The 27,669-nt window shown below is 38.3% G+C and overlaps 1 protein-coding gene across 4 annotated transcripts in view; it reads right to left on the reverse strand.

Moving 5' to 3' along the window:
* The window catches only part of CDK6 (cyclin dependent kinase 6), a 225,914-nt gene that overhangs the window by 15,886 nt on the left and 182,359 nt on the right, over positions 1-27,669 (reverse strand). For all 4 annotated transcript variants that reach the window (XM_057730926.1, XM_057730925.1, XM_057730928.1 and 1 more), the window contains exons 6-7: positions 5,058-5,108; positions 391-526 (exon numbers count right to left, since the gene is read on the reverse strand). In XM_057730926.1, the coding sequence (XP_057586909.1) occupies positions 391-526; positions 5,058-5,108 (187 nt within the window). The remainder of the gene's footprint in view (positions 1-390; positions 527-5,057; positions 5,109-27,669) is intronic.

The following is a 27,669-nucleotide window of genomic DNA, read 5'->3' on the forward strand; positions in this document are numbered from 1 at the left end:
TGCCTGTTTAAGAAAAGACACATTAAAATGCCAAACAAGCTGCTTAAAGTAGCATGAAAGTGTAAACAAGGAAACATAATATTTACTTCTAAAGAAGCATGTGTTTAGATGAATCCAGAGGATTCTAAGGCTGCATTCAAAAGAACATTCAAAGACAGCAGATTGAAAGGGTGTGGATCAGACGCTTTCTATAGGTCCTGAAGACACTGCGGAATCAAAAGCCACTAGCTGCTATAGGGCTGGAAATGAAAGCTGCAGAGAGACTGTGGCCTCTGCCCCGTGTGGCTGTGGCACGTGCTGCTGAACTGACACTGTGCCCAGCACCCAGTGTGGGCAGGGCCAGTCTCTCACAAGCACAGTGCAGACCAGCTCTACATCATGTGAACTTACCAGAAGTAGGTCTTTGCCTTGTTCATCAATATCTGCTACAAACTTCTCAATTGGTTGAGGAGATTTTGAGTGAAAAGCCTGCCTGGGGAGGGCAACATCTCTAGGCCAGTCCTCTTCTCCTGGGAGTCCAATTACGCTACAAAAGAACCACAGGTGAACCTAAGCATTAGCGGCTGTGCTGAAGCTATTTTTCCACCAATTCTAGAAGAAGATAAAGTCTAAGCGGCAGGCATGGGGGACGCAGAGCCTCAGGAGTCCATCACTTTGTATGACTGGCAGGACTCTCATTTCTCTCTGTCCTACTGCAATACAGTGATCACGGGAGGGTAATAGGGTACTGCAATAGGGTAATCTCACAGGAGAACTGTAAAAACCACTGGGAAGAGATGAGATTACTCTGGCAGCAGACATGAAATGTACGAGATCATGCAAAACTGGAAACTACTACATAACCAATAAGCCCTGAAATACTGACAGAGCAGAACCTATATATTCAAAGGAGACCTGCATGGGCATATCATATTTCCCTTTATGCCCAAGAGTGCTTTTTGTATTCTGATTGAAAATTCCTGTACTGACATGCCTTTATGATGCTCATCTAACATGATTTGTGTACACATAAATTTGGTTGCATTTTTGGTTAAAGAATAATTCCCCACACAGTAATTACATAAATTAGAACCAGATCAAAAAAATGAGGTTAAAAGGTATGTTAGTCCTGTGTTATGCAAACACTATTTTATAATTTAATATCAAATTTAAGTGACATAATTTACATACTTTATATAACTATTTTATGGTATTACAAAGTGAGCAAACAATTAATAAAAACAGTATCATGTATGTTCCCCTGAAAATCATCCTGGGATCAGAAAGAGCAACAAGTGATACAAAAACAGCACAGGCTTTGGAAAGAGGCAGACCTGAATTCAAATCCTGCACCTGCCACTTACTGGTAGGTAAGGACAGATTGCTTAACTTCTGTGAGCCTCAGTGTCTTTATTTATACAACAAAGATAATAATTTGTGGTGTTACGAGAATCAGCAATAATTTATATAAAGTACATAGCACAGTGCCTGACACACAGTACTTGTCAATATCAATGCATTACCCATTATTATTATCATAAGAGGAAAATAACATTATTCATCTAAAATGCATAGGTAACGCATCATCACCACACTAAAAATATGAACTGCTTGAGTTCTACTGGTGTGTGATTTAAGGTTCTTCAGAACTATCAGTAGGTCAGTGACTTTACACAACTTATACATTATTTAGATGTTCTTTATAACATATATATGTAGTAAGTAGGTTTGATCAGGGAAATCAGGGGAAGCAAGAGCTTACATCACACATAGACTCTGATTAACTCTGAACTAAAAAAATTATAGTTTAGTGGACAGAATATATGGCTATTCAAATACTGTGCAAACTCTTTTGACTACAGTGAGAAAAGGTGCTGGCCTGCATTGTCATCTTCTTGGCCTGTACTCACTGGGACTAAGGCCCAGGGGTGTCCTCCTGAATGAGTCCTCCAGGGTGCAGGAATACATGGTGGTAAATGTTACAAGATCTTTCTAGGGCTTTGCTACCCTGCCCTTACCCCAACAGAGCCTAGGTCACAGACCTCACCTGGGAAGAGCAGACCCCTGTCACTGGGTGTCTGGGGGAAGACACAGTAATCCTACCTCTGTCAGATATGCGGGGAGAGCCAGGTTATTGAGGTAGATAAAGACAGATTCATGGACATATTTACTGGAACAGATGAATGGAAATGACAACTTGAGCAACACACTAATTTGTTAATAGCAAGATCTAGAATAAGAATAAAAAGAAGAAAACAAAAACATTACCATTTATTATTTTTTAAAAAAGTGTGTGTGTTTGGGTAGAAAAGGACAGGCAGAGGAAGAACAGAAAAATGCTTACTAAATAACTTTAAAAAATTGTCTTTCATTCATTTTTGGCCTCTTAGCCATTTTTATATCAATATTTTTGCATATTATCACCAGTCACCAACTCAGTACAAATTTAAAATCTTTTTTATTTGCAGTTTTGTATATATTTATATTGAGCTAAATCTGGCAATGTGGGCAGCTGAATGCCAAAAGCTCTCAGAAAAACAGTGTCCCTGTATGTATATATATTGTGTGTGATGTATACACATATACATATACATACCTGTTTATATAAATAACTTTTGAAAGTGTTTTTAAATCTATCACCTCCTGAGACATGTAGGTCAGGTATTATTATTTCTATTATACAGATGGGGAAACTGAGGATGAGGAATAACACGAACTGCCAGAGTCACACATAGATAGTTCAGCCCAGAGCCTGGAGTGAACGTACTCCAAATCCAGTATTTTGTTTCCATTTAACTATGACTCTGCTCTTAAAAATGCTCTAAAATGTCACGGGCTAAAAGCATTCAGTTTCACTTTCAAAGTACTTGCTGTTCTTTGAAAGTATAAATCTTCCTAAACACAGAAATGGTTTTCCCCTTAAGAGAATGTGAATATGGCTTTCTTTTAAAAAATATTCAGTTTAATATCCAGTATGAACTTTTCTGGCTTATACATGAGTGTTGTGAAATTCTAATAGCTCCATTAAATAGGGCTTGCATCAAATTTCAATATTTGGACAAAGCTGAATAGAAGCCTTAAAAGTTGACATTTGTACTGGAAAGACTGACAAAGCACAAAACCTATAAATGGCAATGATGGCTGGGACAGAAATCATTTTTCAAGTACTTCAGAAGTGACACTAGGGTGCAGCATTGTCACTTTTCTCTATGCCAAAGTAATGAATGCATTCAGAGGAAACAACATAATTTCGATGAAACAATGCCAGAAACCAAGAAGTAAAATCTAAAGGCACAAAACATATCGAACTTTATGGCTTCTTTTCTGTTGGCAACCTGGGATCTTAGGCCTTTGCCAAAAGTGGAACTGGCTTTCCCGTGCAAGCAAGTCAACTGTTTTCGTCAGTGTTCCTTCTGGTCCATCTCACCGGCTTCACGTACTAAGGGGCACCAGCAGTGGTAACAAGATTGGAGACCCTGGTGCTGGAGGTGGACAGAACGCCCAGGTGGACTCAGCAAGGAAAAGCAGGTGAAGGACTTCAGTGTCTGGCAAGCTGGTTTCAGTCAAGATTGTTCTTACTTTTAACAAGAGGGTCACTGGCATGCCTGACTTTCACAGTTCCCTCTTCCCAAACGCATGCACACAAGATATATTCAACAGGGACAGGGAAGAACAGATGGGAGTTCATCACTGAATGATCAAAGAACGTGACACCCAGAAGCAGAGAGCAACGTGCAAGCTTGGTCCTGAACCGGTCCATTGCGCAGCGTGGACAGGAGCAGCCGGCGGGAGCAGCCGTGGTGGCAGCGGCCCCGGACCCAGGGAGCCCCCAGACAATAAGACGAGCCAATGCTTTTCAGGCCTTAAGGCCACTGGGTTCCGACTCAGCAGTGACTCTGGCACTAACAGAACCCTATTGGAGCTGCTTCTAGGCACCAAAAGAACAAACTCAGGTTCTGGTTTTATTCCAACTGTCTTAAGCAGTTAAGCATGAGAAGACGGTGTTAAAATATAATGCTTTTCTTTAGGGGGAGTTTTCCTCAGTTTTACAGGCTGCAAATATCATAAAAATCACTAGGATTCTTATAAAATGGTACAGACCAATGATCAGGGCTATTTTTGGTTCTAGAACTCCCCCTTTCTTCCTACTCCACCCCAATCCTGATGGGGCCTGGCGAACACATAGATCCCAAAAGGATGCCGTACTGCATGCTCTGTGAGAAGAAAAGCCTCTTCTTCACATTCTAGACACATGAAAGCATCCCCACCCTCACATGCACAAACATGAATGCTAATGGAACTCTGAAAATCATCAGGGAGTTATGTCACAGACCACTGGAACCAAAGAATTCGAGCACAAGAAAGAACCTTAAAGTTTCATTTCTCAGGCAAAGAAGTTAAGGAACGAAAAGGTTAAACAATTAACGATGAATTATAATAATAGCTAACATTTTTTAAAGCATTTATTATGTACCAGGCACTAAGTCCTCTACACGGTGTTTTAAATGCCTTTCTCAAGACTGCACAGCTATTTAGCAACAGACATACGACTGGAACCTAGGATTCTCATTTCCTTTTTCAGTGTTCCAAAGAAAAATGGATTGTGAAGCATACCATCCCTTGCCCAGGAAGACAAAACAAAACAATGTAAAACCAACCTGGATGACTACAGGATACACAATGGGGACAGGAAGCCCAGTGGGTAAGGACGGGTTACCAGGTCACTGAGCGCCCCCACCTCTGATGGTGGAAGCATCTGAAATGACCCCACGCAGACAACACAACTGAACTAAAGAACTGGAGCTCAGCCAAGCAGAGAAAGGGGAGCCGCCAAAAGATCCACAGGAGCAACATACAAGCTTCCAGAGCAGGGCAGTCAGGCCACACGTCATGATGGGCTCTGCACAAAACGGCACGTCTACCATGTCCCCACTCACCACACAAATAGTAACATTGTCTGCAGCAGCAGCTTGGGGTAGGAAAGACAAGAGATAAACATATTATATGAACGTCAGAGGAAGGTCACTGTAATGTTTTAATGCTACAGACACTGATATAAAATTACAGTTACTACTTACTCCAAGATTTTTCCTAGTTGATCAACATCTGAACTTCCACGAAAAAGCGGCCTGAAAGAATAAAGATAGGTATTAAACAAGGAATTTTCTCTGGTTACATTTCAATCATATCTGTCTTGATCATTATTTAACAGGAATCAGAATATTCTTTGTGTGGGGAAGAAGTAACCTTTGGTAAATGAAGGTTTTTCTTGCATTCCCCTGTAAGATCTCTCATGAATACCTGGTGGTGTCTGACTCCCGAGCTTGATAATCCTGGGTATCCTATTCTCAGTCATTGTAACAACACTGCCACCATCATATACAGGTCCCGGCTTCAAAGTTCTACTTAACTTTGTGATAGGATGGAACCTGTCACTATCTTAGTCTCAAACCAGAGGTATGTGGAATTCTTTGAAATTATTCTTGGTCAGATCCTTCTCAGAGCACCCTTCCTTTTTTTCAATTGAAGTATAGTTGATTTACAATATTATGTTAGTTTCAAGTATACAGCAAAGTCATTCATCTCTCTATATACATACGTATATATATGTGTGTATATATATATATATATATATATATATATATATACACACGCATATATTTAAATTATTTTCCATTATAGGTTATTGCAATATATTGAATATAGTTCCCTGTGCTATACTACAGTAGGTCTTTGTTGCTTATCTATTTTATGTATAGTAGTTTGTATCTGTTAATCTCATACTCCTAATTTATCCCTTCCTCCTCCCTTTTCCCTTTGGTAACCATAAGTTTGTTTTCTGACAGATCACCCTTTCTTTTTTTTTTTCCTCAGATCTTTACTGGAGTATAATTGTTTTACAATGTTGTGCAGTTTCCGCGGTACAACAAAGTGAATCATCTGTATTTGCACATATATCCACATATCCCTTCCCTCTTGAGCCTCCCTCCCCTCCTCCCTATCCCACCCCCTAGGTCATCACTAAGCATCGAGTTGATCTCCCTGTGTTATGCAGCAGCTTCCCACTAGCTATCTGTTTTACATTTGGTAGTGTATATATGTCTATGCTACTCTCTCACTTTGTCCCAGCTTCCCTCCCCACCCTGTCGCAGTGTCCTCAAGACCATTCTTTACGTCTGTGTCATTATTCTTGTCCTGCCCCTAGGTTCATCCGTACTGGTTTTGTTTGTTTGTTTGTTTTTGTTAGATCCTATATATATGCATTAGCACATGGTATTTGTTTTTCTCTTTCTGGCTTACTTCACTCTGTATGACAGACTCCGGGGTCCATCCACCTCACTACAAATAACTCAATTTCATTCCTTTTTATGTCTGAGTAATATTCCGTTATATATATGTGCCACATCTTCTTTATCCATTCATCTGTTGATGGGCATTTAGGTTGCTTCCATGACCTGGCTATTGTAAATAGTGCTGCCATGAATATTGTGGTACATGTATCTTTTTCAATTATGGTTTTCTCAGGGTATATGCCCAATAGTAGGATTGCTGGGTCCTATGGTAGTTCTATTTTTAGTTTTTTAAGGAACCTGCATTCTGTTCTCCAAAGTGGCTGTACCATCTTACATTCCCACCAACAGGAGCACCCTTTCTTAATACCACTCTGCTATCACAGTTCTTCCTCATGGATCTCTCTCCTTCCACTTGTCCTTAATGCTGCAGTGAGCTACCTATGGGTCTATTTTTCTGATTATACCACTTCCCTTTCTCCCAATAGTATGGTAGCTAACCATCACAAGTTCACAATCCTAACTCTGGGCTTCGGAGGCAATTGTGAACACACGAGACTCATTACCTACACTGAGCATTTAACTGCCAATTAAGTGAACTTACTTAGTTGTAAGTTTGTGACATTTCTGGCATTTTCTTAAATAGAGAGCTGGGAGTATTCTAGGTTTGCCCCTAACCTTTGGCCTAGTGCTTTACCTGAACAGGTGCTCAGTTAATACATATCTTATTTGGTTTTACGTATACCTGTGGTACACGTGTAAATGTTTCCTAACTCCTTGCTCAACAAATGACATCAAAAGGTATTTTTCAACAATAATGTGTTTTTAAAAAATATATGCAGCCTATTTTCAGAGATCATGTTTTAGAAATATTATATATCAATTTATAAAGCCTTAAACCAGACCTCTTAAATATTTTTTTACACACAATAAATGAACTTGCTATATATGCTATATGTGGAGACTCCTACAAAGTCATTGCATTTCAGTGGCTAGAAGACACCTTAAAATTCCGCAACCATACTTTCTATTCAGGCCATTATTCTTGAAAATGGTTATTTTCAAATGAAGCGGAAAATAATTTACTTGTGGAAATGTTATCGGTTGGATTGTGTCCCCCTACCCCGTGCCACCAGTGCCTCAGAATGCGGACCTTTAAAGTGATGGATAGGGCTCCCCTAGTGGCGCAGTGGTTAAGAATCCACCTGCCACTGCAGGGGACACGGGTTCGATCCCTGGCCTGGGAAGATTCCACATGCCGCAGAGCAACTAAGCCCGCGAGCCACAACTACTGAAGCCCACACGCGCCTAGAGCCCGTGCTCTGCAACAAGAGAAGCCACTGCAATGAGAAGCCTGTGCACCACAGCAAAGAGTAGGCCCCGCTTGCCACAACTAGAGAAAGCCCGTGCACAGCAATGAAGACCCAGCACAGTCAATAAATAAATGAAAAAATAAATAAATAAATATAAAGTGATGGGTAAGTTCAAATGTGGCCATTAGGGTGAACCCTAGTCCTGCCCAAACCAGCAGCATGCATGCACACAGAAGAACGATCACATGAGGACACAGCAGCAAGGTGAGCCAAGGAGAGAGGCCTCAGAAGAAACCAAACTGGCTGACACCTTGATCTTGGGCTTCCAGCTTCCAGAACTGTGAGAAAATAAACTTCCATTGTTTAAGCCACTCAGTCTTTGATATTTTGTCATGGCAGCCCTAGCAGACTAATACAGACATCACTAACACAGCCAAATTAATAAAGAATTATGGAGTTGGATTCTAAAATATCCAAAGAGGTCTTAAAAGATAGCAAGGTGAGAAGTGAGAATTTTAGAAAAGTTAAACAATGGAATCTTAACAGCTATTATTTATAGGGCACTGGTGTTATATCTGACATAGTGCCACGTGTTCCCCAAACATTATCTCATTTAATTCTCACAAAAACACCAGGTGCAAGGCAGTATTATTATCATCCCTATTTTCTGATGAGGAAACTGAGGATTGGAGACGTTTCATGAGTTACCTAAGGACACACAACAAATTGCAGACTTAAAATTCAAAGCAGGTCTGCCTTGCCCCAAAGCCTGTATGCTTCACTATTATGTTGTAATACTTTCATTTTGGTTACTAATGTTCTCTGCAGTCATGGACACTTTGGCTAAGCTTCTGGGGTGAAGCAGCACAGGGACCCTGTGAAGAGCACTTTGTAGAGAACCTGGTGTCTCATAAGCAGGTGCCTATGGGATTCTTACTCAGATTGCTTTGCAAGTGTCTGTCTTTAAAGTCTTGCTCTACTTTAACAAGGAACAAAGCAATTCACCAGATTGAGGTCCTCGATTTTCTCCATAAACTTCCTGATGATGACCCTTCTAGATCTTTAAATCTTCCCACAGCCCAATTTTTTGTAGAGGTTTAGCTCACACATCTTAATTGATACATCATTTTTTAATTCTTTGCAAAGCATAGAACTCAGGTTGCAAAGAATCAATAGTTCTTTTTCTTTTCTCACTCATCTGTTTCCTTAATATTAAAGTATGAAATTATAAAACTAAGTATAGCTGGCATTATGAGGTTTGGGAACAAACACAAATGACCCTTCCTTGTTAAGTGAGTATCTCAAATGGCTGGAGTGGTGAGTGTGCCAGGTCAGTAAGCACAGAGGGAACAGAGAGCATCGGTTTAATCTGCTGAGCTGGTTAAGTCGCTATGTAAACATGCCAAGCCCCTCACCCTTCCTGAAGAAGGCTGGTATCCACAGAAGCAGGAGTGAAATTACTTGTGAGGATTATGGAGCAGTTTAAAATAAATATGCTGGCATGGCTATTGGGAAACAAACAAAGCAGACTAACTTGAATGGATGTTTCCAGGCAAAGGCATAAGAACACCTCTTTCCTGGGGTGGGCACTGAGACCCCAGCCTGAAGCTCAGCTGCAGCAGTGGCTCATGTCCTTGCTTTGGTTTTCAGCTCTCTTCTTGTTTTTTTCTCCCTTGGCAACAGTCTAACTTTTTTGCTAGTTCCTCTATGCATTTAAGCTTGCTCTATTTCATCTTACATTTGCTACACGTTTTAGCAGAAGACTTTCAAGTCATACAGTCTACCATACTGCAAGAGCCTGAAGTCTTATCTCCACTGGTTGGACTTGGCCCACAAAATGAAATGTGCCTGCCATCCTTGAGTTAGGACTGGCCCATCAGTTTGGCTTCCTTTAATGAGGGCAGCAAGCAGAAGGTCTGAATCATAACCACTCTTCTGTGAACAAAAGCAAAACTGCTAGGGGATACTAGAAATTCAGAGGCTGCAAATTCAGAGGCTGCAATTTGGTGCAGAGCTCAGATTGCCTTTTGCCACCTTAGGAAGACTCTGAGGTCTATGAACTTGTCTTTGCAGCAAATGTGGGTTGGCTTGAGTTATACAGAGCTACTAGACCCTGGCTGCATGCAATTAGCTCCTATAAAATGGATCTTTGGATGCAAAGACATAGTCACAAGACAAGAGAAATGGGTCATGTGAAGGGGCAATAGGCCTAATTGGAACTGGTGCTTTCAGCTGACTAAGAGGCTGGTCGTGAATCTGATCAAGCTCATAGAACCACCTATTCAGTTTTTGGCTGACAACGTGGAATAGTTTGTACGAGCTGGTTTTATGATAGTGGATGCTATGTACATCAGGAGCATGGAGAGGTACAATGGATTTAGAGGAGAGATGAAACCTTTCATCATGATGAACTCCTGGGTGTGCAATAGTAGAGTACGGAGACCCAAGAATAAGATCACCCTAAGGACCTTATTCTATCTTTAAATAAGGCTCTTTGGTAAGAAGTCTTGGCTGAATCAGGTATGTCTGCACCATGAACTGAAGAAGCACACAGGACTGGTATTTTCATTGAGGTTATTTTGAATATTTCTTCCTCCCTCATATTAGCTGAGCTAAATAGGCTTCAATTTGTATAATTTATGGCATATTTTAGGTGGACAAATATGAACCTAATCTTTGATTATATTCTTGGTTTAGTGATGAGGGAGAGTTTAATTCTATTGCCTTGAATAACTGTATAATTGCAGGGATGATCTGGCTAACACACACATGTGTGAGTCCAACTTGGCTGGTTCCTTACTATCTTGACATAGAGCTGAGCTGGAAGGAAGAAGAGGGTTGAAGGAGTGAAATGGGGGAGAATAAAAGACACAGAAAGACTAAAAGACTGAGCCTGAGATAGAAACGGCCAGGTAGAGACAACCTGAGGAGGTCTGCCATAACTTTAAACTCTGTTTCTTCCCGTTGCCTAAGAATCTACCTCTCCTGGGAATCCTAGAATGTTATAGGGGCCCTGCATGGATACTGGAGATGGAAGAGGAATGCTCTATTATATGTCATGAGACAGAGCCTCATCAAAGATAAAACGCCATGCATTTAAAAAAAATCACTGCAGGAAGAAGATTCACAAAGCAATCCTATCTTGTCTGTTTTCAGACATAAGCCTCCCAGGTGACATACAAATTCTTTTAAACTAATTTTTTTTTTTTTTTTTTGAGCCGCAAAATTATTTATTTGCTTGTAAAAAAGAAATTAGGCATAATTCATCATACATAACCAATACCTGTCTTAGTTGATGGAACTCAGACAAAAAGAAGCAGGGTGGGGGTATTCAGGTGTGCAGCCTTTGGAGGGGATTATTGGATTTTTAACAATTTGAAAACCCTCGAGACATACTCAGAGCCAAAATAATTAGGGAACCACTATTGACTGAATCCAGTATCTTGTCTGATGGGGGTTCCAGTTTGTTAAGGTGGTTACTACACAAACAGGGAAGGGAAGCACTGAATCTCATTTCATTTTGTTATTTGGTTTCTACTTGTTCTTGCCTATCAGAATGTGCCTAAGCTTACCTTGCTATTTCATCCTTCTTCATCAGAATAATCCACTTTTTTCCCCCTAAAATAAACTACTTTGACAATGGTAATTAAAGACCTGCTTGTTTCCTTGGGCTAACTTTATTTTATTTTTTTTTTTTGTTTTGTTTTGTTTTTTTATTTTATTTTATTTTATTTTTTTGGGGGGTACACCAGGTTCAATCAACTGTTTTTATACACATATCCCCATATTCCCTCCCTTCCTTGACGCCCCCACCTCGATTCCCCCCCACCCTCCCTGCCCCAGTCCTAAAGGCATCTTTCATCCTCGAGTTGGACTCCCTTTGTTATACAACAACTTCCCACTGACTATTTTACAGTTGGTAGTATATATATGTCTGTACTACTCTCCCGCTTCTTCTCAGTTTCCCCTTCACCCCCCGCCCCCTCCCATACCTCGAGTTCTCCAGTCCATTCCCTGTATCTGCTTCCCTGTTCTTGTCACTGAGTTCATCAGTACCATTTTTAGATTCCGTATATGTGAGTTAGCATGCAATATTTGTCTTTCTCTTTCTGACTTACTTCACTCTGTATGACAGATTGTAGTTCTATCCACCTCATTACATATAGCTCCATCTCATCCCTTTTTATAGCTGAGTAATATTCCATTGTATATATATGCCACATCTTCTGTATCCATTCATTTGTTGATGGGCATTTAGGTTGCTTCCATGTCCTGGCTATTGTAAAGAGTGCTGCAATAAACATTATGGTACAAGTTTCTTTTGGGATTATGGTTTTCTTTGGGTATATGCCCAGGAGTGGGATTACTGGATCGTATGGTAGTTCTATTTGTAGTTTTTTAAGGAACCTCCAAATTGTTTTCCATAGTGGCTGTACCAACTTACAGTCCCACCAACAGTGCAGGAGAGTTCCCTTTTCTCCACACCCTCTCCAACATTTGTTGTTTCCAGACTTTGTGATGATGGCCATTCTGATTGGTGTGAGGTGATACCTCATTGTGGCTTTGACTTGCATTTCTCTGATGATGAGTGATGTTGAGCATCTTTTCATATGTTTGTTGGCCATCTGTATGTCTTCTTTGGAGAAATGTCTATTTAGGTCTTCTGCCCATTTGTGGATTGGGTTATTTGCTTTTTTGGTATGAAGCTGCATGAGCTGCTTGTATATTTTGGAGGTTAATCCTTTGTCCGTTGTTTCATAGGCAATTATTTTTTCCCATTCTGAGGGTTGCCTTTTAGTCTTGTTTATGGTTTCCTTTGCTGTGCAAAAGCTTTTAAGTTTCATGAGGTCCCATTCGTTTATTCTTGATTTTATTTCCATGATTCTAGGAGGTGGGTCAAAAAGGATGTTGCTTTGATGTATGTCAAAGAGTGTTCTGCCTATGTTTTCCTCTAGGAGTTTGATAGTGTCTGGCCTTATATTTAAAAACACAGTTAACAACAGAGACATTCTATTTAAGGTAGTAAATCTGAAGACTGTTTTTATATTTCTAAAAAGAATTCTCATATACACATTTTTGGGAGGGGGGTTAAGTAATAAAATGGAAAGATTACTCCTACCCAAAACATCCCAAAATAAAGACTGCAATTGCTTTACTGGGTTAACATATTAAAAAATCCTTTTATTATACAGAACATTACTAAAGATCAGTAACTTTTATGTATTCTACTACATCAAAAACTACAATTAATTGCTTCATTAAGATACTTTTCAGTAGTTTAACCAAGTGGTTGCGTAACAGTACACAAACATTATCTGCTAAAGCCCTCTGTTGAATCTAAGTTTCATGAATCCATTTCCAATTTTATACCTACATTTCTTTTCTCTTCCCCTTGCTTACGATCCTCACTTTTCTTCAGAAGATTTTCTCCACACTCTCTGGGACTTTTACATTCTATTGCATAACCCTCCTTCTGTCTCATGCCCCTGAGCCTTTCTCTGTTTTGAAGTTCCACATAAACTCCAGAGGAGCATACTGGAAGGACTCTGCCATGCTACCCTTTGAAGGCAACTTATCTGACAACATAAGCAATATTTTGGGGAAAATATCTGAAACTGAACATTGCTATGTTTTTATGAAAGAGGATTTTAGGTTATTTCCAAGTATTTTCTTCAAATATCTTTCTTCACCATTATACTTGATAATAGTTAACGCTGATAAACTCTATGAAAGACATACATTTTCATGTATACATATGAGCTTTTTTCTTTTTTCCTAACTAAAGGGAGGTTACTGCAAAATACAACAGCAAATTGCATTCATTTCAAACCGTAGCAAGTTCATTTCTCTTCTCATATCACCTTAGGCAGTGTTGTGCCGAAACAAGTGTAGATCTTGTTGTTGTTGTTTTAATCGAGGATCTCCCAAGGCTTTCTTAAATTTGTGAGAGGTTAAATTAAACCTTAATGTTTCTCCTCCTTTAACATGTTGATTTTTCAGGGTATTTGTTGACTGGGGAAAGGGCATAACTTTGGTGATAGACTGTCCTGGGTGTGAACCTCTACTCTGCCACTTCTCCCTGTACAACCTTACGAAGTCACTTAGCCTCTTTGAAACGTGCTCGCTTCATCTGTAAAATGTCCAGTTTATAGTAGACCTATAATAAGTGGCAGCTAAATATACACACTTTCTCACATGTATACATGGTAGATATTGCTTGTTGCCAGCCACTATTACACACAGATGATAAGGCAAAATATTTTACACGGTGAACAAGAAAGAAAGAGGACATGTGTCACTGTGTGGTGGGTGTCCAAGTCAAACTTAAAACTAATAGTCCTTCCTCTGGAGTCACTATGTATATTCTGTGCACCTCTTATTACTCGTACCCCTTTATCATCAAGAAAAGAAAGAATAAAGTCAAATTTGCCAGTAAAGATGAATTCATTTTGAATTGGCAATATCATTTCCTCTCCTCAAATTAGGTTTAGCAAAAAACTCCCTCACTGTTGTCTTATTAGTGAAGTGAATTTTCTTGGGTCAAATTACAAAGGAGACCAAGTTTCAGATTACATGACTTTTAAAACAAACAACTAAAAGAACATATAAATATTATTCATAATCTCAATGAACAGTGCAAAACAACATTTAGAAGTAGGGTATGTTTTCTAGCAGATGAGATGTGTATGCCAGTATGTCTGTTACAGAAAGGAAATGATTCATGCACAATGGAAGATGAAAGATTTCGTTTAGTTACAATGCTTTCATGTACTAAAAAGACGAGGAAGTCATGGATCACCCTATAGAACACCTCTATAACCTGCATGTGACCTGCAGCTATGCTTTAGCTGCTGCCTTTCTTGATTAGCAGAGGATTTTTCCATGTTCATAAAATGACCTTTTGAAAAATATGACCCAGGGGAATGTTTGCTATTTTATGCTTGTAACACATGTTCAGTTCTAATGCTGTTATCTGTTAGGTTAAAAATGTCAATTTATCACTTACAATTACCACCTATTCAAATAACCAGATTAAGCAGGAAATCAATTAGCTGATTTACTTTGTAAACACTAATTGAGTGATCACCTACTAAACACAAAGGGCTGTATTAGGTGCTAGGAGATTATCCCCCCCAAAAAAATAAATATTAAATATAAATTAGATTGTATAATGAATGGTCTTAATATATAATAGGCATACATTTAAATTAAAATATATAGTTTATAAACGTATATTATAATAAAATAATTATATGTTTATAATATTATAAATTCATTATAAATTCATATTAAAAAAGAAATTTATAACTATTTATAAATAAATACACATACCTATACTACATACTACCATAATGATCCTTGCCCCCACAGGAGACAAGATATATAAATGCAGGGTCATGAAACAGAGAAGTTTCTCTCATTTTACTGGTGGGAGCCGAAAGCCCAGGGCAATCATTTAATCTTTACTAGAATGTTGGGGGGTGGTCTGTTTAACCTCCTTTTACTGATGAGAAGTAAAGTAACTGATTCGAGGAAACACAGCCCAGTAAGTGGCTAAGCTGGTCTGTGTGACTCCAACGAGTGGCAAATAGAAGCAGTGTTTTAAAAAGATTAAGATGACAGAGGTTCACTGGGTCAGTGGGTGGGGATGGAGACGGAGCTGGGGATGCCAATGGGAAGGCCAGGGCACGAATGAGATGACAAGGACCTGCACTAGCTGGACGAGGAAATGGGCTGGGATGCAAAGATGTTTAATGGAAGGTGATCAGAACTTGGCGAAAGACTGAACAGGACTTGGAAGAAGCATGATTTGAAGTTTGCACTACTAGTAAAGCCAGGCTGAACGAGAAAGGTGGGAGAGGGTGGTGGTGGGGGGTGTGGGTGGCGAGGAGGAAATTGGAAGATGATTAATTTAGTTTTGAATATTTTCCTTTAAAATAAGAATAACAAATAATATAAAAAATATGCAAAAAAAAGGTAGTTAAACACACCTAGACATATACCCAAGAGTATTGAGAGCATATGTCCATACAAAAAATTGTACATGAATACACATAGCATACTCATATTCATAATAACCAAAAAGTAGAAAGAACTCAAATATCCATGAACTGATAAAGGGATAAACAGAATGTGGTACAGCTATACAATGGAGTATCATTCAGTCATAAAAAGGAATGAGCACTGCTACAACATGGATGACCCTTAAAAACATTATGCTAAGGAAAAGAACCCAGTCACAAAAGGCCACACTATGATTCCACTTATTGGAATCCATATATTCCAATATATAGAAGAGGTAAATCTATAGAGTCAGAAAGTAGATGAGTGGTTGCCTAGAACAGGGGCCTTGTGGGGAAATGAGTGACTGCTAATGGGTATGGGGTTTCTTTTTAGGGTGATGAAAATATTCTAACATTTACTGTGGTGATGGTTGCACAACTCTCTGGATATACAACACTAAAAACCACTGAGTTTGTTAAATTTATATTGGTGAATTGTATGGTATGTGAGTTATATGTCAGTAAAGCTGTTTTTAAAAAAAGTAGTTAAGAAATTATATTTCCAAGCAAACACTACAGATTTGGGACAGTAAAAAACTACTAAGAAAACTCTTTTAGGCCTAAATATATGAAAGGCTTAAGTACATGGTATTACAGTACAGTGACAAACATTTATTTTACCATATCTGCAATCAAGTACCCATTTAGAGAGATGTGCTCTGGAAGTTCTGAATAATCTACTAATATGATCTGAATCTCCCCAAACACCTGATTTATCAGATTAGGATTAAATAATAACCTCCCAAAATGTCTACGGATGAAAAAACAGTCTAACAAAACCATCTTATGCTCTCCTCTGGATGGTGAGATTACGGGTGATTTATTTATTTTTTTTTCCTGTGTTTTTCTATTATTCTGTACTTACCATTTTATAAGCATCAGGTACTTTTACAATCGGAAGGAAAAAGCACCAACATGGCCACTTGCCATATATGGCATGTACACGATCTGTTCACCTCACTTCTTCATTCCCCATTTCTGTGCTAACCCACTTCTATTCCTCATTTACTTGTTGGTCTCTACAGCCAAATCAGAAGCTCCCTGAGGTCAGGATCAACCTTACTTGCTTCTATATCTAGGGCACATAATTTTCTGTCCATAATTGGCACTTATCGAGAAAGCTTTCCTCTCTCCTTTCCATAAGCTTCAGTTTCTCACGTCTCAAAACTTGCTTCCTTGGTTCACCTCTGGGTAATTCAAGTGTGAGCATGTGTGTTTGCACAGATACTTGTGTATGAATAGATGTATACACGGTCAGAACTGAAACCGGATTTGATTTATATTGTTGTATCCATTCATGCTTTACCTGCTCTGTGGCACTAGACAATATCTGCAAATAATGGGTATTTAAAAACCAGGCGGCCTGACAATTAGTCCCCTAAATCTAAAATCTTGCCAAAACCAGCGGAGAAGCAGCAAGAGGTGTGTAGGATAGGAACTTTGCCCTGAAGGGCTTACTTCACCCAAGTATGCAGGACAGGGATGGGCTCCTTGGAAGACAAAGAAAGAGAAGTGTTGAGAGAAAGTGTAGCAAAGGCAAAACAGAGAGTGAGGGATTAAAGAGGGTGTGGAGGGGAAAGAGGAGCTTGAAGGAAACCAGTCCAGAGGAAGAAGGACTGGTGGGAAAGAGCACAGGAGAAAAAAAATTAAAAGTCTAAGTAATAAAAGGGAAGGACTGGGGCAAAAAGGATCTGCAATGAAGTTCTGTCACTGAGACACAGACTGACAGGAAAAAACCATACCAGGGGAGGGAGGTGCTACTTACAGCAAAGACCAGATGAACACAAGTTAGAGAGTGCTAACATATCTGACCATAGCAAGGGACTCTGAGTCTGGTAATTTCCTTAAAAGTAAATAGCTGAATTAATTTTCACTTGTTACCAGATGGGAATAATTTATTTCTCGACAGAGGACTCATATTTACTGGACTATGATTAACTTCCTTGAGAGAGAGAGAGAGAGAGGAAAACCCCAATGGCTTTCAATTCAAAATTGCCAATTAAAGTTAAACTAGAGCTCACCAAACCACTTGAGATTTCTGAAACATTACAAAGCTTACAAATTAATATATTTACTGATTTAGTGAATTTTATAATGACTCAAGAAGCCTCAGTGGTCATTAAGATAAAAAGAATCATTTCTAATTACTTAAACAAATGTTGAGTATCTACCATTTGCCAGAAATCATTATTTCTTGTATATACTTATTTAATTAAAGAATTGCCTTTCTCTTCTCCCAGTGCTATCTCTTCCAATCTTAGTCTACTTGGGATGCTATAACAATACCACAGGCTGGGTGGCTTAAATGACAGAAATGTATTTCCCACAGCTCTAGAGCCTGAAAAGTCCTAGATGAAAGTGCCAAGAAGACCAATTTCTGACGAGGACTCTCTTTCTGGCTTGCAGACAGCCACCTTCTTTGTTGTGTACTCACATGGTGGAGAAAGAGCAAGTTCTCTGCTGTCTCTTCTTAGAAGGGCACTAACCTCACCATGTGTGCCTCATCCTCATGACCTCATCTAATTCTAATTAAATCTCAAAGGCCCCATCTCCAAATACCATCAAATGGGAGGTTAGGGTTTCAACATCTGATTTTTGGGGGGGGACAAAAACATTGTCCATAATACTTCCTTCTTCATGTTACTAAATACAATACCCTTCATACCTTTAAAATTAGAAAGCTGGGCTGGCGTGTTCTGGTCCAAAAGGAGCAACAAACAGGATTTGTCTCATTCTGTGTCTGGGATCCAAGTATTTATTTCATAAACTCTCTGATAATTTTTCTTGCCAAATTACATGTTTATTACTCTTCCAATGCCTCCCTTATCTCGTGCTCTCTAATCACATTGCTCAGGGGAGTTCTTAAGGCAGGAAAGAAATGATTATGTAGTGAGCACTTTCTAAAGGCTGGGTTCCTAACTATATCATTTCATTTTCACTCTCAAATCCTAAAGTCAGACAACTAGCAAGTACTAAATAACTCTGGATTTTAAACATAGTTTGAGAACCAGAAAAAGAAATCTGAGTCAAACCTAAGAAGTGATAAGTTGCAAGGGTAAAGCATTTGTATTAGTGTTACTAATTACTAGGAAACTGGAGGCAAGTCCAGGGTCTGGGACTTCCATGACATCCTCTCTCACCATGGGCAATAAGCTCCTTTAATAGTCAGACCTCTCAGATTCAATGCCCTGGGGAATGGTATCTTCTGTCTCTTCATATAACCACAGAGCTTGGATGACTCTCCTTCTCCCTTATGGAAATTCAAGCTGTAATATACATTGTATTTTAAGTTGAGCTTTAATGGCTTTAACGAGGACATGCTGAAAGATCATTTGAGGCAAGGGTCATGGTGGCGTGTAGAGACATAGAATGGATTATCGAGATTACCTAGAACTAGGTAGTCAATCAATCTCATTAGCCCAGTTTAACTACTAACTGGGCTCAGGGCTCATCAATTACCTTCACGCTGCAGAAATGTGAACTAGAGCCATCACTTAACCAAACTAGAACCTCACCATATCACATGATAAAATCACTCTGTCCCACAATTCCTAGCCTTTCTTTATACTGTGCCTTCCTGGGAGAGAAAGAAAACCTATATGAGGGAGCTGGTCCATGAGTGAGAACCTTAGCACCCATGTTCCTCAATACTGGCCTTTTGGGTAGGACACCCATGAAGAGGGTGACCAAATGGCCCAGTATGCCCAGCATGATCCCAGTTATAGCACTAAAAATCCTGTATCCAGGAAAACCTCTTTGTTCTAGGCAAACTAGGATGGCTGGTCACCCTACCCAGGAGACCCAGTACAAGAAGTTGTAGTAAATGGAAAAAAGAAAGAGAGAGAGAGAGTAATCTTTAAAAAAAGTATCTTTGTTATTTCAGAGCTGTTTTAAAAAATCAGACGAGCATCTCTCGAAACTATAAGAATAAAGGGAGTCCAGACAGATTTCATTCTCGTTTTTCCTAATAACTCACGGTTTCTATGCAATAAGGGACTAGACCATCTTTCGCCTTACACCATAATTCAATTTGTTATTACTCTGTGTTAGCAAACGACCTTGTAAAACTACATACATCTTGCCTAGGGACAGAGCATTGCCCGTGGCTCTGAGGGAAGTGTGTGATCTAAAGAGGAGACCACCAATACAGACTGCGGAGCTACTACATATCTGGGATGACAAAGCGAATTCATCTTGTCCAGTCTGACTTACTGGTAGGAACAGGCCGTGAGGTAGGTTGAGAATGGTTCGTTAGTGCTATCTAGGTGCAGTACGAGAGAGTACTGTGATTAATCAGCAACATATACCATGGAAAACCAGCCATGTGAACCAAGGTGACCCAGGTGAGTCAAGTTTTCTCTCTCTGATAGGCTGACATCAAAGCAATACACAAGGATGAAAAGTTAGAAAATGTTAAAGTAAGCCCATCTAATAGTGACATACTCCAGTAACAAATATTACTTAAATTATGGTAACAAAAATGCAGCTTTCAAAACCACTCTTACTTTTAATCTTTGAATCCACTGGTCTTGCCTTTGACACAATAGTTTTGCCAAGGAGAGTTTTATGGGCGCTAATGTGGGCGTGTGTCTGAGTAGTAATTATGATCACCTCTATGCTCATGTGCACATGCTCTCTCTTCCAAGCACTCTGATACTGACATCAACCAGCTGTCAGCAAAATGATGCATAATCCAAGGCTAAAAGTTTTAACGTTGAGTTTTGGGGGAACATAATCACTAGAAATTTTCTGCAACAGTCGTGTCTGTTGGTTGAAGTTGCTTATTTAAAAAAAAAAAAAAGCAGCTTTGCTCAAAAGGGAACCAAAAGTATCACTCATACAGTATTACAAATGATCCAAAAATATCCTCAAACTGGATTCAATCATTGGTTAAAAATACTCTAAACAGTGGAAAACTGATTTTCTCATTTTTTCCTTAAAAAAAAAAATCTGCTTAGCGTACAAATATGGGCACTGGCCATTGAATGTCAGTGAGCTTGTCCACATGTCTCTAGTACTAAGAGATTAATGCGATCAATCAACAAAAGTTAGCATTTCTTTTCTCAGGATAAATTTTTACTGACCTAACAGCCAGTTTAATTTTTTAAAAGGCTTACTTACTGCATTTATATTTTTAATGATGGATAGCTACTTTAAAAATAAATTATTTTTCTGATTATGAAATATATATGCATTGTAGAAAAATTGGAAAACAGAGAAAAGTAAATAGAAATTACACAGGGACTTCCCTGGTAGCACAGTGGTTAAGAATCCGCCTGTCAACGCAGGGGACATGGGTTCAATCCCGGGTCTGGGAAGATCCCACATGCCACAGAGCAGCTAAGCCCATGAGCCACAACTACTGAGCCTCCGCTCTACAGCCCGCAAGCCACAACTATTGAGCCCATGTACCACAACTACTGAAACCCACATGCCTAGAGCCCATGCTCTGCAACAAGAGAAGCCACCGCAGTGAGAAGCATGTGCACCACAACAAAGAGTAGCCCCTGCTCACCACAAGTGGAGAAAGCTTGCGCACAGCAACGAAGACCCAATGCAGCCAATAAATAAATAAATTTATTAAAAAAATTAAAAAAAAAAACAACACAGAGCATCATTTCTTTTCTTTTCTTATATGCAAATGGATTAGATGGGATCTCTAAAGGTCTCTTCTCTTTCAAACAAAGATGACACCATACTCCAGACCAGGAACAGAATCCTGGCTGTATAGTCCTTGATTTGAACAAGAACAAAAAGGCAAGACAGTGGTTAGTAGTCATAACAAAGCTGGGACTGAATATGACTCAAGCCTCTATGTAGAAAAGAATCAAGGACATATTAAAAAAATATTATTTGTACACACATTTCTACCTACCCTTTTACAGTTCATATCTTATGACAGGAGCAGGAAAACTTCTTCCTTTATTCCTTTCTAAATGGTAAAGACAACTGGTATCCTGTATGAATATAATATTCCTATCCAGAATATTTTGGGTGGAATCCAATAATGTGTGATAACTCAACAATTTAGCACAGGAAGCAATGCCCACAACATTCCTTAGAAATTTCACAGACTATCTAGACAGAACAGACCCATTTGAATAGGATTTTTTTTTTTCAGTGATACTTGAAGAATGCAGTTTTTCATGGTGGACAGAGTGGGTTTGTGACGGATGCAAATACAGATAGGAATAAAACACAATTAAATGATTCAGATTCTTGTGTTACGCTTCCACAGACCTTATTTCTGCACGGGTCAAACAAAGGAAAGTTGGTGTTTGACAACTGTGGGTGACTCATCAGAGGAAGTTTTTACCATATGGATATGCTTGTTGAAATAAAGCTGGTTAACAAAGCCAGCGTTTTTTTCTCCCTGTGGGGTTTCATTTTAGGAAATGGAAGTGTCAATGTGGACAAACTGTCCTGAAGTATTTATAGCATAATGTGTAGTTTCCTTAAACTGCCTTTGAATAAAGAATATGTGAAAGGAAAATAAGATATGAATTTCTTTCACTCGTGTCATCTGAACTGTATTCTGTTTATAAAACCCATGTAGCACTGTGACATGTACATAATGTGATAGGAAAGTGTACAGCTACACTGGGATGTGCTAGTGGTTTCCCAATTAATTTTAAGAGGTCTTTATTCATTAAGAATGTTATGCCTTTGTCATATTCATTGCAAACATTTTTTCCAAGATTACCATGTGCTTTTCAATCTTGTCTGCAGTATTTTTATTTTTTGATGAACGTAAGTTCTCAATTTTTATATAGTCAAATACATTAATACTTTTCTTTGCAAGTTTTTAATGCTTTGGAAGTCTATCTCCATTTTATGGTCATCAATATTTTCTGTAGTTTATCTTTTTATGGTTTCATTTTTAATATTTAAGTCTTTAAGCCATCTGTTACTAGCTCTGTGGTAAAGAATGGAGAGAATCTAATCAGATTACCATTTTCCCCCCCAATGAGTTGACCAGTTACCTTATCTTATTTGTTGAACAAGCTATTCTGTCCTCCAGGAGTGGTGATTTACAATAAATTATATCACTTCCTAAATTGCATTTTAGTGTTTGGTGGTAGGAGTTTCCCTTTTTAATTTTTTTTTTAAACAGTTCTTGGCTATTTTCACCAGTTTAGCTCTTCCAAATGCATTTCAGAATATTCTACTGGGATTCTGATTTGAAGTTGCATAAACCTATAAATTAATATGGAAAGATCTTGTATCCTTTGACTATTCAATCTTCTCATTTAGGAAAATGTAATATCTTTCCAATATTCAAATACTCTCTCTATCCAGGTAAGTCTTTCATTTCTTTCAATCAAGTTTTATAGTTTTCTTGATATGGGTCCCACACATTTGTTTACATTAATTTACATTTTTTATTATTCCTGGGAGTGAGATGGAGCTGCTTCCAGCTGGAGAAACTGTTGCTCTTTTGTCTGAGGTCATGATCCTGACTGTTCTCTTGAATCAGGGGTTACCTTAGATTTGAAAAGTGGAAGCAGAAGGCAAAGAGGGACATGTTGGGGGTGGTTTATATTCACAGTATGAAGACTGTGAACCTCCCAGAGAGGCTCTAAAGGTTAAAAAATATGTCACCAAAAGCACTAGGGGTTAGTGAAAAAGAGAAATGATGTGCTACTAAGTGCTCAGAGTGATGACTCACTGCATTGGACCATCTCTGGGAAACCACCTACTAAGCAGAATTTAGCAGTTAAGGCGTTATTTTTGGTGCACAGTTATGGCTACTTCCTCTTGGGAAAAAAAGATGATTAAACCCTAGCCTCCTAAAAGACAGGAAAACACTCATCCTGGCAGACCAACCTGTCAGGTAATGATGCTATTTCTAGAACAGGGCAAGGTTGTGTCCCCTTCTTTAGAATAAGAGAGAAGCACTGAGCCATGTGTAATAGAAAGGAGTATAACCCGGGAGACAGAAGCCCCAGCTCCTCAGGCTGGCTCTGTAACTGATTAACACATCACTGAGTGCAGGCAGGCCGGCCACTTAGCCTCTGCTCATCTGCTAAAGAGCCGATATCACAGCTTCTGTCCTACTCTATACCACACATGTGCTGCAAACATAATAAACTGTGTGGATGAATCAGAATTGCCGGGAAGTAAAATTAGCTCCTCAGTAAAAGTAATGCCATTAATCAAGTAGCAATACATTGGGAATTTGTGATTAGCAGATGCAAACTATTATATATAGGATGGAAAAACAAGGTCCTTCTGCATAGCACAGGGAACTATATTCAATATCCTGTTATAAATCATAATGGAAAAGAATATGAAAAAGAACCTATATTTGTATACCTGAATCACTTTGCTGTACACCAGAAACGAACACAACATCGTAAATCAACTATACTTAAAAAAAAAGTAGCAAATATGATGAATTCTAACTCATTCCAAGTTATTCTTGTTTCATACTGTGTTACTTTCTGTCCCACCCTCCACCACCCCCGCCCCCTTCCCTGCTGGCAGTTTCTTTTCTTTGTTTCATTATGGCTACATATGCAAAGAAAAATTCAGTGCTATTGTTTTGGCCCTATCTCTGGACCAAATCTCCAAAGTTAACTTACCCCTGATATTTTGCTGTGCTACTTACAAAGTTCACTGGCTCAGAAAACTTTAAAGATGTTGTTGTAGTCACGACAATGGCAAATATGAGGGAAAGTGTGTGTTTCCTTATTCAGTATCCATGGCAGTAGGGCTAATTAGTTAGAGGGTTTCTCTCTACCCCCATCAACTGAGCTTGGGTATGGTCATTTCCTTATATTAATGAAGAAACTGAGGTCCTGCAAGATTAAACGACCTGCTCAAGGTTTGATATTTTGTTCATTCATTTGTTCATTGATTCATTCCTTCAGAGAATATCCACTGAGTGTCAGATGCTGTTCTGGATGCTGGGAATACGGTAGTAAATGAAATACCCTTCCTCTCTGAATGCATTAATAAATGGTTGTTAGAACGTATATTTCCCTGATTAGTGGTGAGTTTGAACACTTTTATACTTATGCTTATTTACCATTGGTAATTCTTCTACGAATTTTTATTTCTCAATTTCCAACAAAGCCAGATAATTTTGCCTAATGAAATGGGATAGGAACTATAAGTAAGACATATTTTTCTAGTCCTTACGAACAACCCCGAAGCACAGACAATTCTCTCCTCAATTTACAGATGAGGAAGCTGGGGCTCAGGAGGGTTTTGTAACTTAAACAGACAGAGTCATATATGTGGTAAGTGCAAAAGCTGGAATCAATATTGTTAATCATGACTTCTTATTGATACTATTATATCATACTTAAATGCAATCTACCATAGCACATTAAAAATATGTTACAAAAGAGATATTAGGGTCAACCTTTGTCCTCAGTGCACAGTACTTAATTTATTTATAAAACGAACTTATAAGAATGAGGAGGTTGAAGGCATATTCTATTTATGATCTGTTTGCATTACACATTCTCTAGGGAAGTATGACTCTATCCATCATGCATCTGACTTTACAACTATAAGAGAAGGACATCATGGGCATTAAGTTTTGTCAGTCATACAAAAGAAACATCTAGTAAAAAATATGTACAGTAATAATTACTATAAATTTATATATTAAAATTATATATTTAAAACTGGAAATAAATGTTTACATATTTATATATAAAGGTTTATATAAAATATATTGATATGGTATAAAATATATATCAAAAAGACTACAAAGAAGGATATAATGCAAATGTTAAGATATATGCTATCTATCTATGGGTTACAGGTAATTTTCACCCTCTCTTTTTGGCTTCTGTTCATTTTCCTAAATCAAACTTTCTAAAATTTTGCTAATGTATTACTTTTTAAGAGGAAAAATGCAACAAAGGTTGCTAAAAATGAGAAGTAAAAATCCAGTCATGTTCTGCCACCTCTAAATTTATGATCTTAGAAAAAAGATGAATACATAGACATTAAAAAAAAAAAGCTTTGAGAGGCATTTTTTTTTTTTTTTTGTATACTTAAAACTATGTGGCCACAAGGGGCTGTCAGGTTTATGTCAGGTTTCACAAACTTTTTAACTAAACTGAAGGTTTAAATTGCAGCTGAACATTTACTCAAAAACTGGTTCTGAGTTCAGAAAATACTCTGGTTAGATTTTAGATATTAAGCAAATAAATGTCTACTTTCTGATTATAAAGTATAATTACTTCTTGATTATCACTGATTGGCTTAGCACTGTAACTGAGGGACACATTTTCCTTGAAAGTTGAATTTAGATTCTTTCAACCTATAAGCAAACTTCTGACCACATTTGGCTAGATTAAAACTCTGAAAGGAACTTTAAGGAAGTATATAAGAAACCTTAGCCTTAAGACCATTATTTTAAAGAAATTGTGTAGATAAAAACCAGTGCAACCTAAAAAATATTAAGTAGGTAACTTTAATTCAACATTGATGACTATTAATAACATGCAACTTACAAGCACATCTAATAGGACCAGAGCTGGTTTACTCTATTCTACATGTATTATCTCATTTAATTCTAAAAACACTCTACTAAGTACATATCATTATCCTCATTTTAAAAGGAGGAACTGAGGCTTAGAGAGGTTAAGATCAAATATCAAACGTAAAACTCTAATATCTACTAGGTAATAAACAGCTGACAGCAAACCCAGTGGTACATATACAGGGTGATTACCATATTTTGAGAAAGTAAAAAAAGTGAGGCCCAAAATAAATTAAAAAACTTAAAAGTTTGTAGTGTGTTCATCTCAGCTAATTAAGTACAGCCCTTTAAAGCTTACAAAGCATGATTGGCGAAAGTATCTAATATATTTAAAATAAAATACTGGTATAGTTTGATAATGCACATTTATGCCTTGCTCATAAAACGCACTTTCAAGTTGTGAAGCTTTAGCACAAAACTAATATACACATTAGATTACTTTGGTTTCCCATGTTAAAAAGTCTAAAGACATTTAAATTTAAATTTTATATAGTAACTGAACTGCTCTTCTTTATTAATTTACCAAATATACTATATATTTAGTATATCTTTGGCATTTTAATTTTATTATTTTATTAGCATCAGAACTATTTTAAAAATAAATGATTTATTTTAAAAGATAAACTTGGCACCTGAAAGCAGGGAGACCTTGATACCAGGGAAGAGTCTGCAGGCTGAGCATGGAGCAGCTGGGGAACATGGCCACACCAATCCCACGGCCCCTCACGGAACAACGTTCTACTGTCTCATGTTTAACTGATCCACTCATCTGAGGATGAACTTGGTACCTTTCCCCACTTGTTTGGGAGTTCTGCCAATGCCCAGATAGAAGGACGCTTCAGAGCAAATGTGGGGTTTGCCTCAGAGTCCTGCTTTGTAAGGCGACTGGACAACACACCCTGTGTGGACCATCCAGGCTGGGCAGACCCCAGTCCCGCTCTGCCATCGGCCAATAGTGACCCCCGAGGGCAACACTAACTCTCAGCCTTAGGTTCTTTGGGCTATTCCTTGAATGCCCCAAGGACCATCACTTACATACTAAAATATAATTTGAAAAGTCCATATGATACAGAAATCCCACCTCTCGGTATTCAACTGAAGAAAATGAAAAAATATATGGACCCCTATGTTCACTACAGTATTATTGATAATAGTCAAGATATGGAAGCAGCCTAAGTACCTATTGATAGGAAAATGGATAAAGAAGTTGTCCACACATACACAGTACACATATAATATACATACAGCATACACACACACACAGTGCAATATTACTCAGCCATGAAAAAGAATGAAATCTTGCCATTTGCGACAACATAGATGGATCTAGAGGGTATTATGCCAAATGGAATAAATCAGAGAAAGACAAATACTGTATGATTTCACTTATATGTGGACTCTAAAAAGCAGAACGAATGAAACAGAGTCATGGATACAGAGAACAAACAGGTGGTTGCCAGAGGAGAGGGTTGGGGGGGAGCAGAGAAATAGGTGAAGGATATTAAAAGGTACCAATTTTC

The sequence above is a fragment of the Hippopotamus amphibius genome, chromosome 4 (assembly GCF_030028045.1).
Source record: "Hippopotamus amphibius kiboko isolate mHipAmp2 chromosome 4, mHipAmp2.hap2, whole genome shotgun sequence".
NCBI classification, from domain to species: domain Eukaryota; kingdom Metazoa; phylum Chordata; class Mammalia; order Artiodactyla; family Hippopotamidae; genus Hippopotamus; species Hippopotamus amphibius.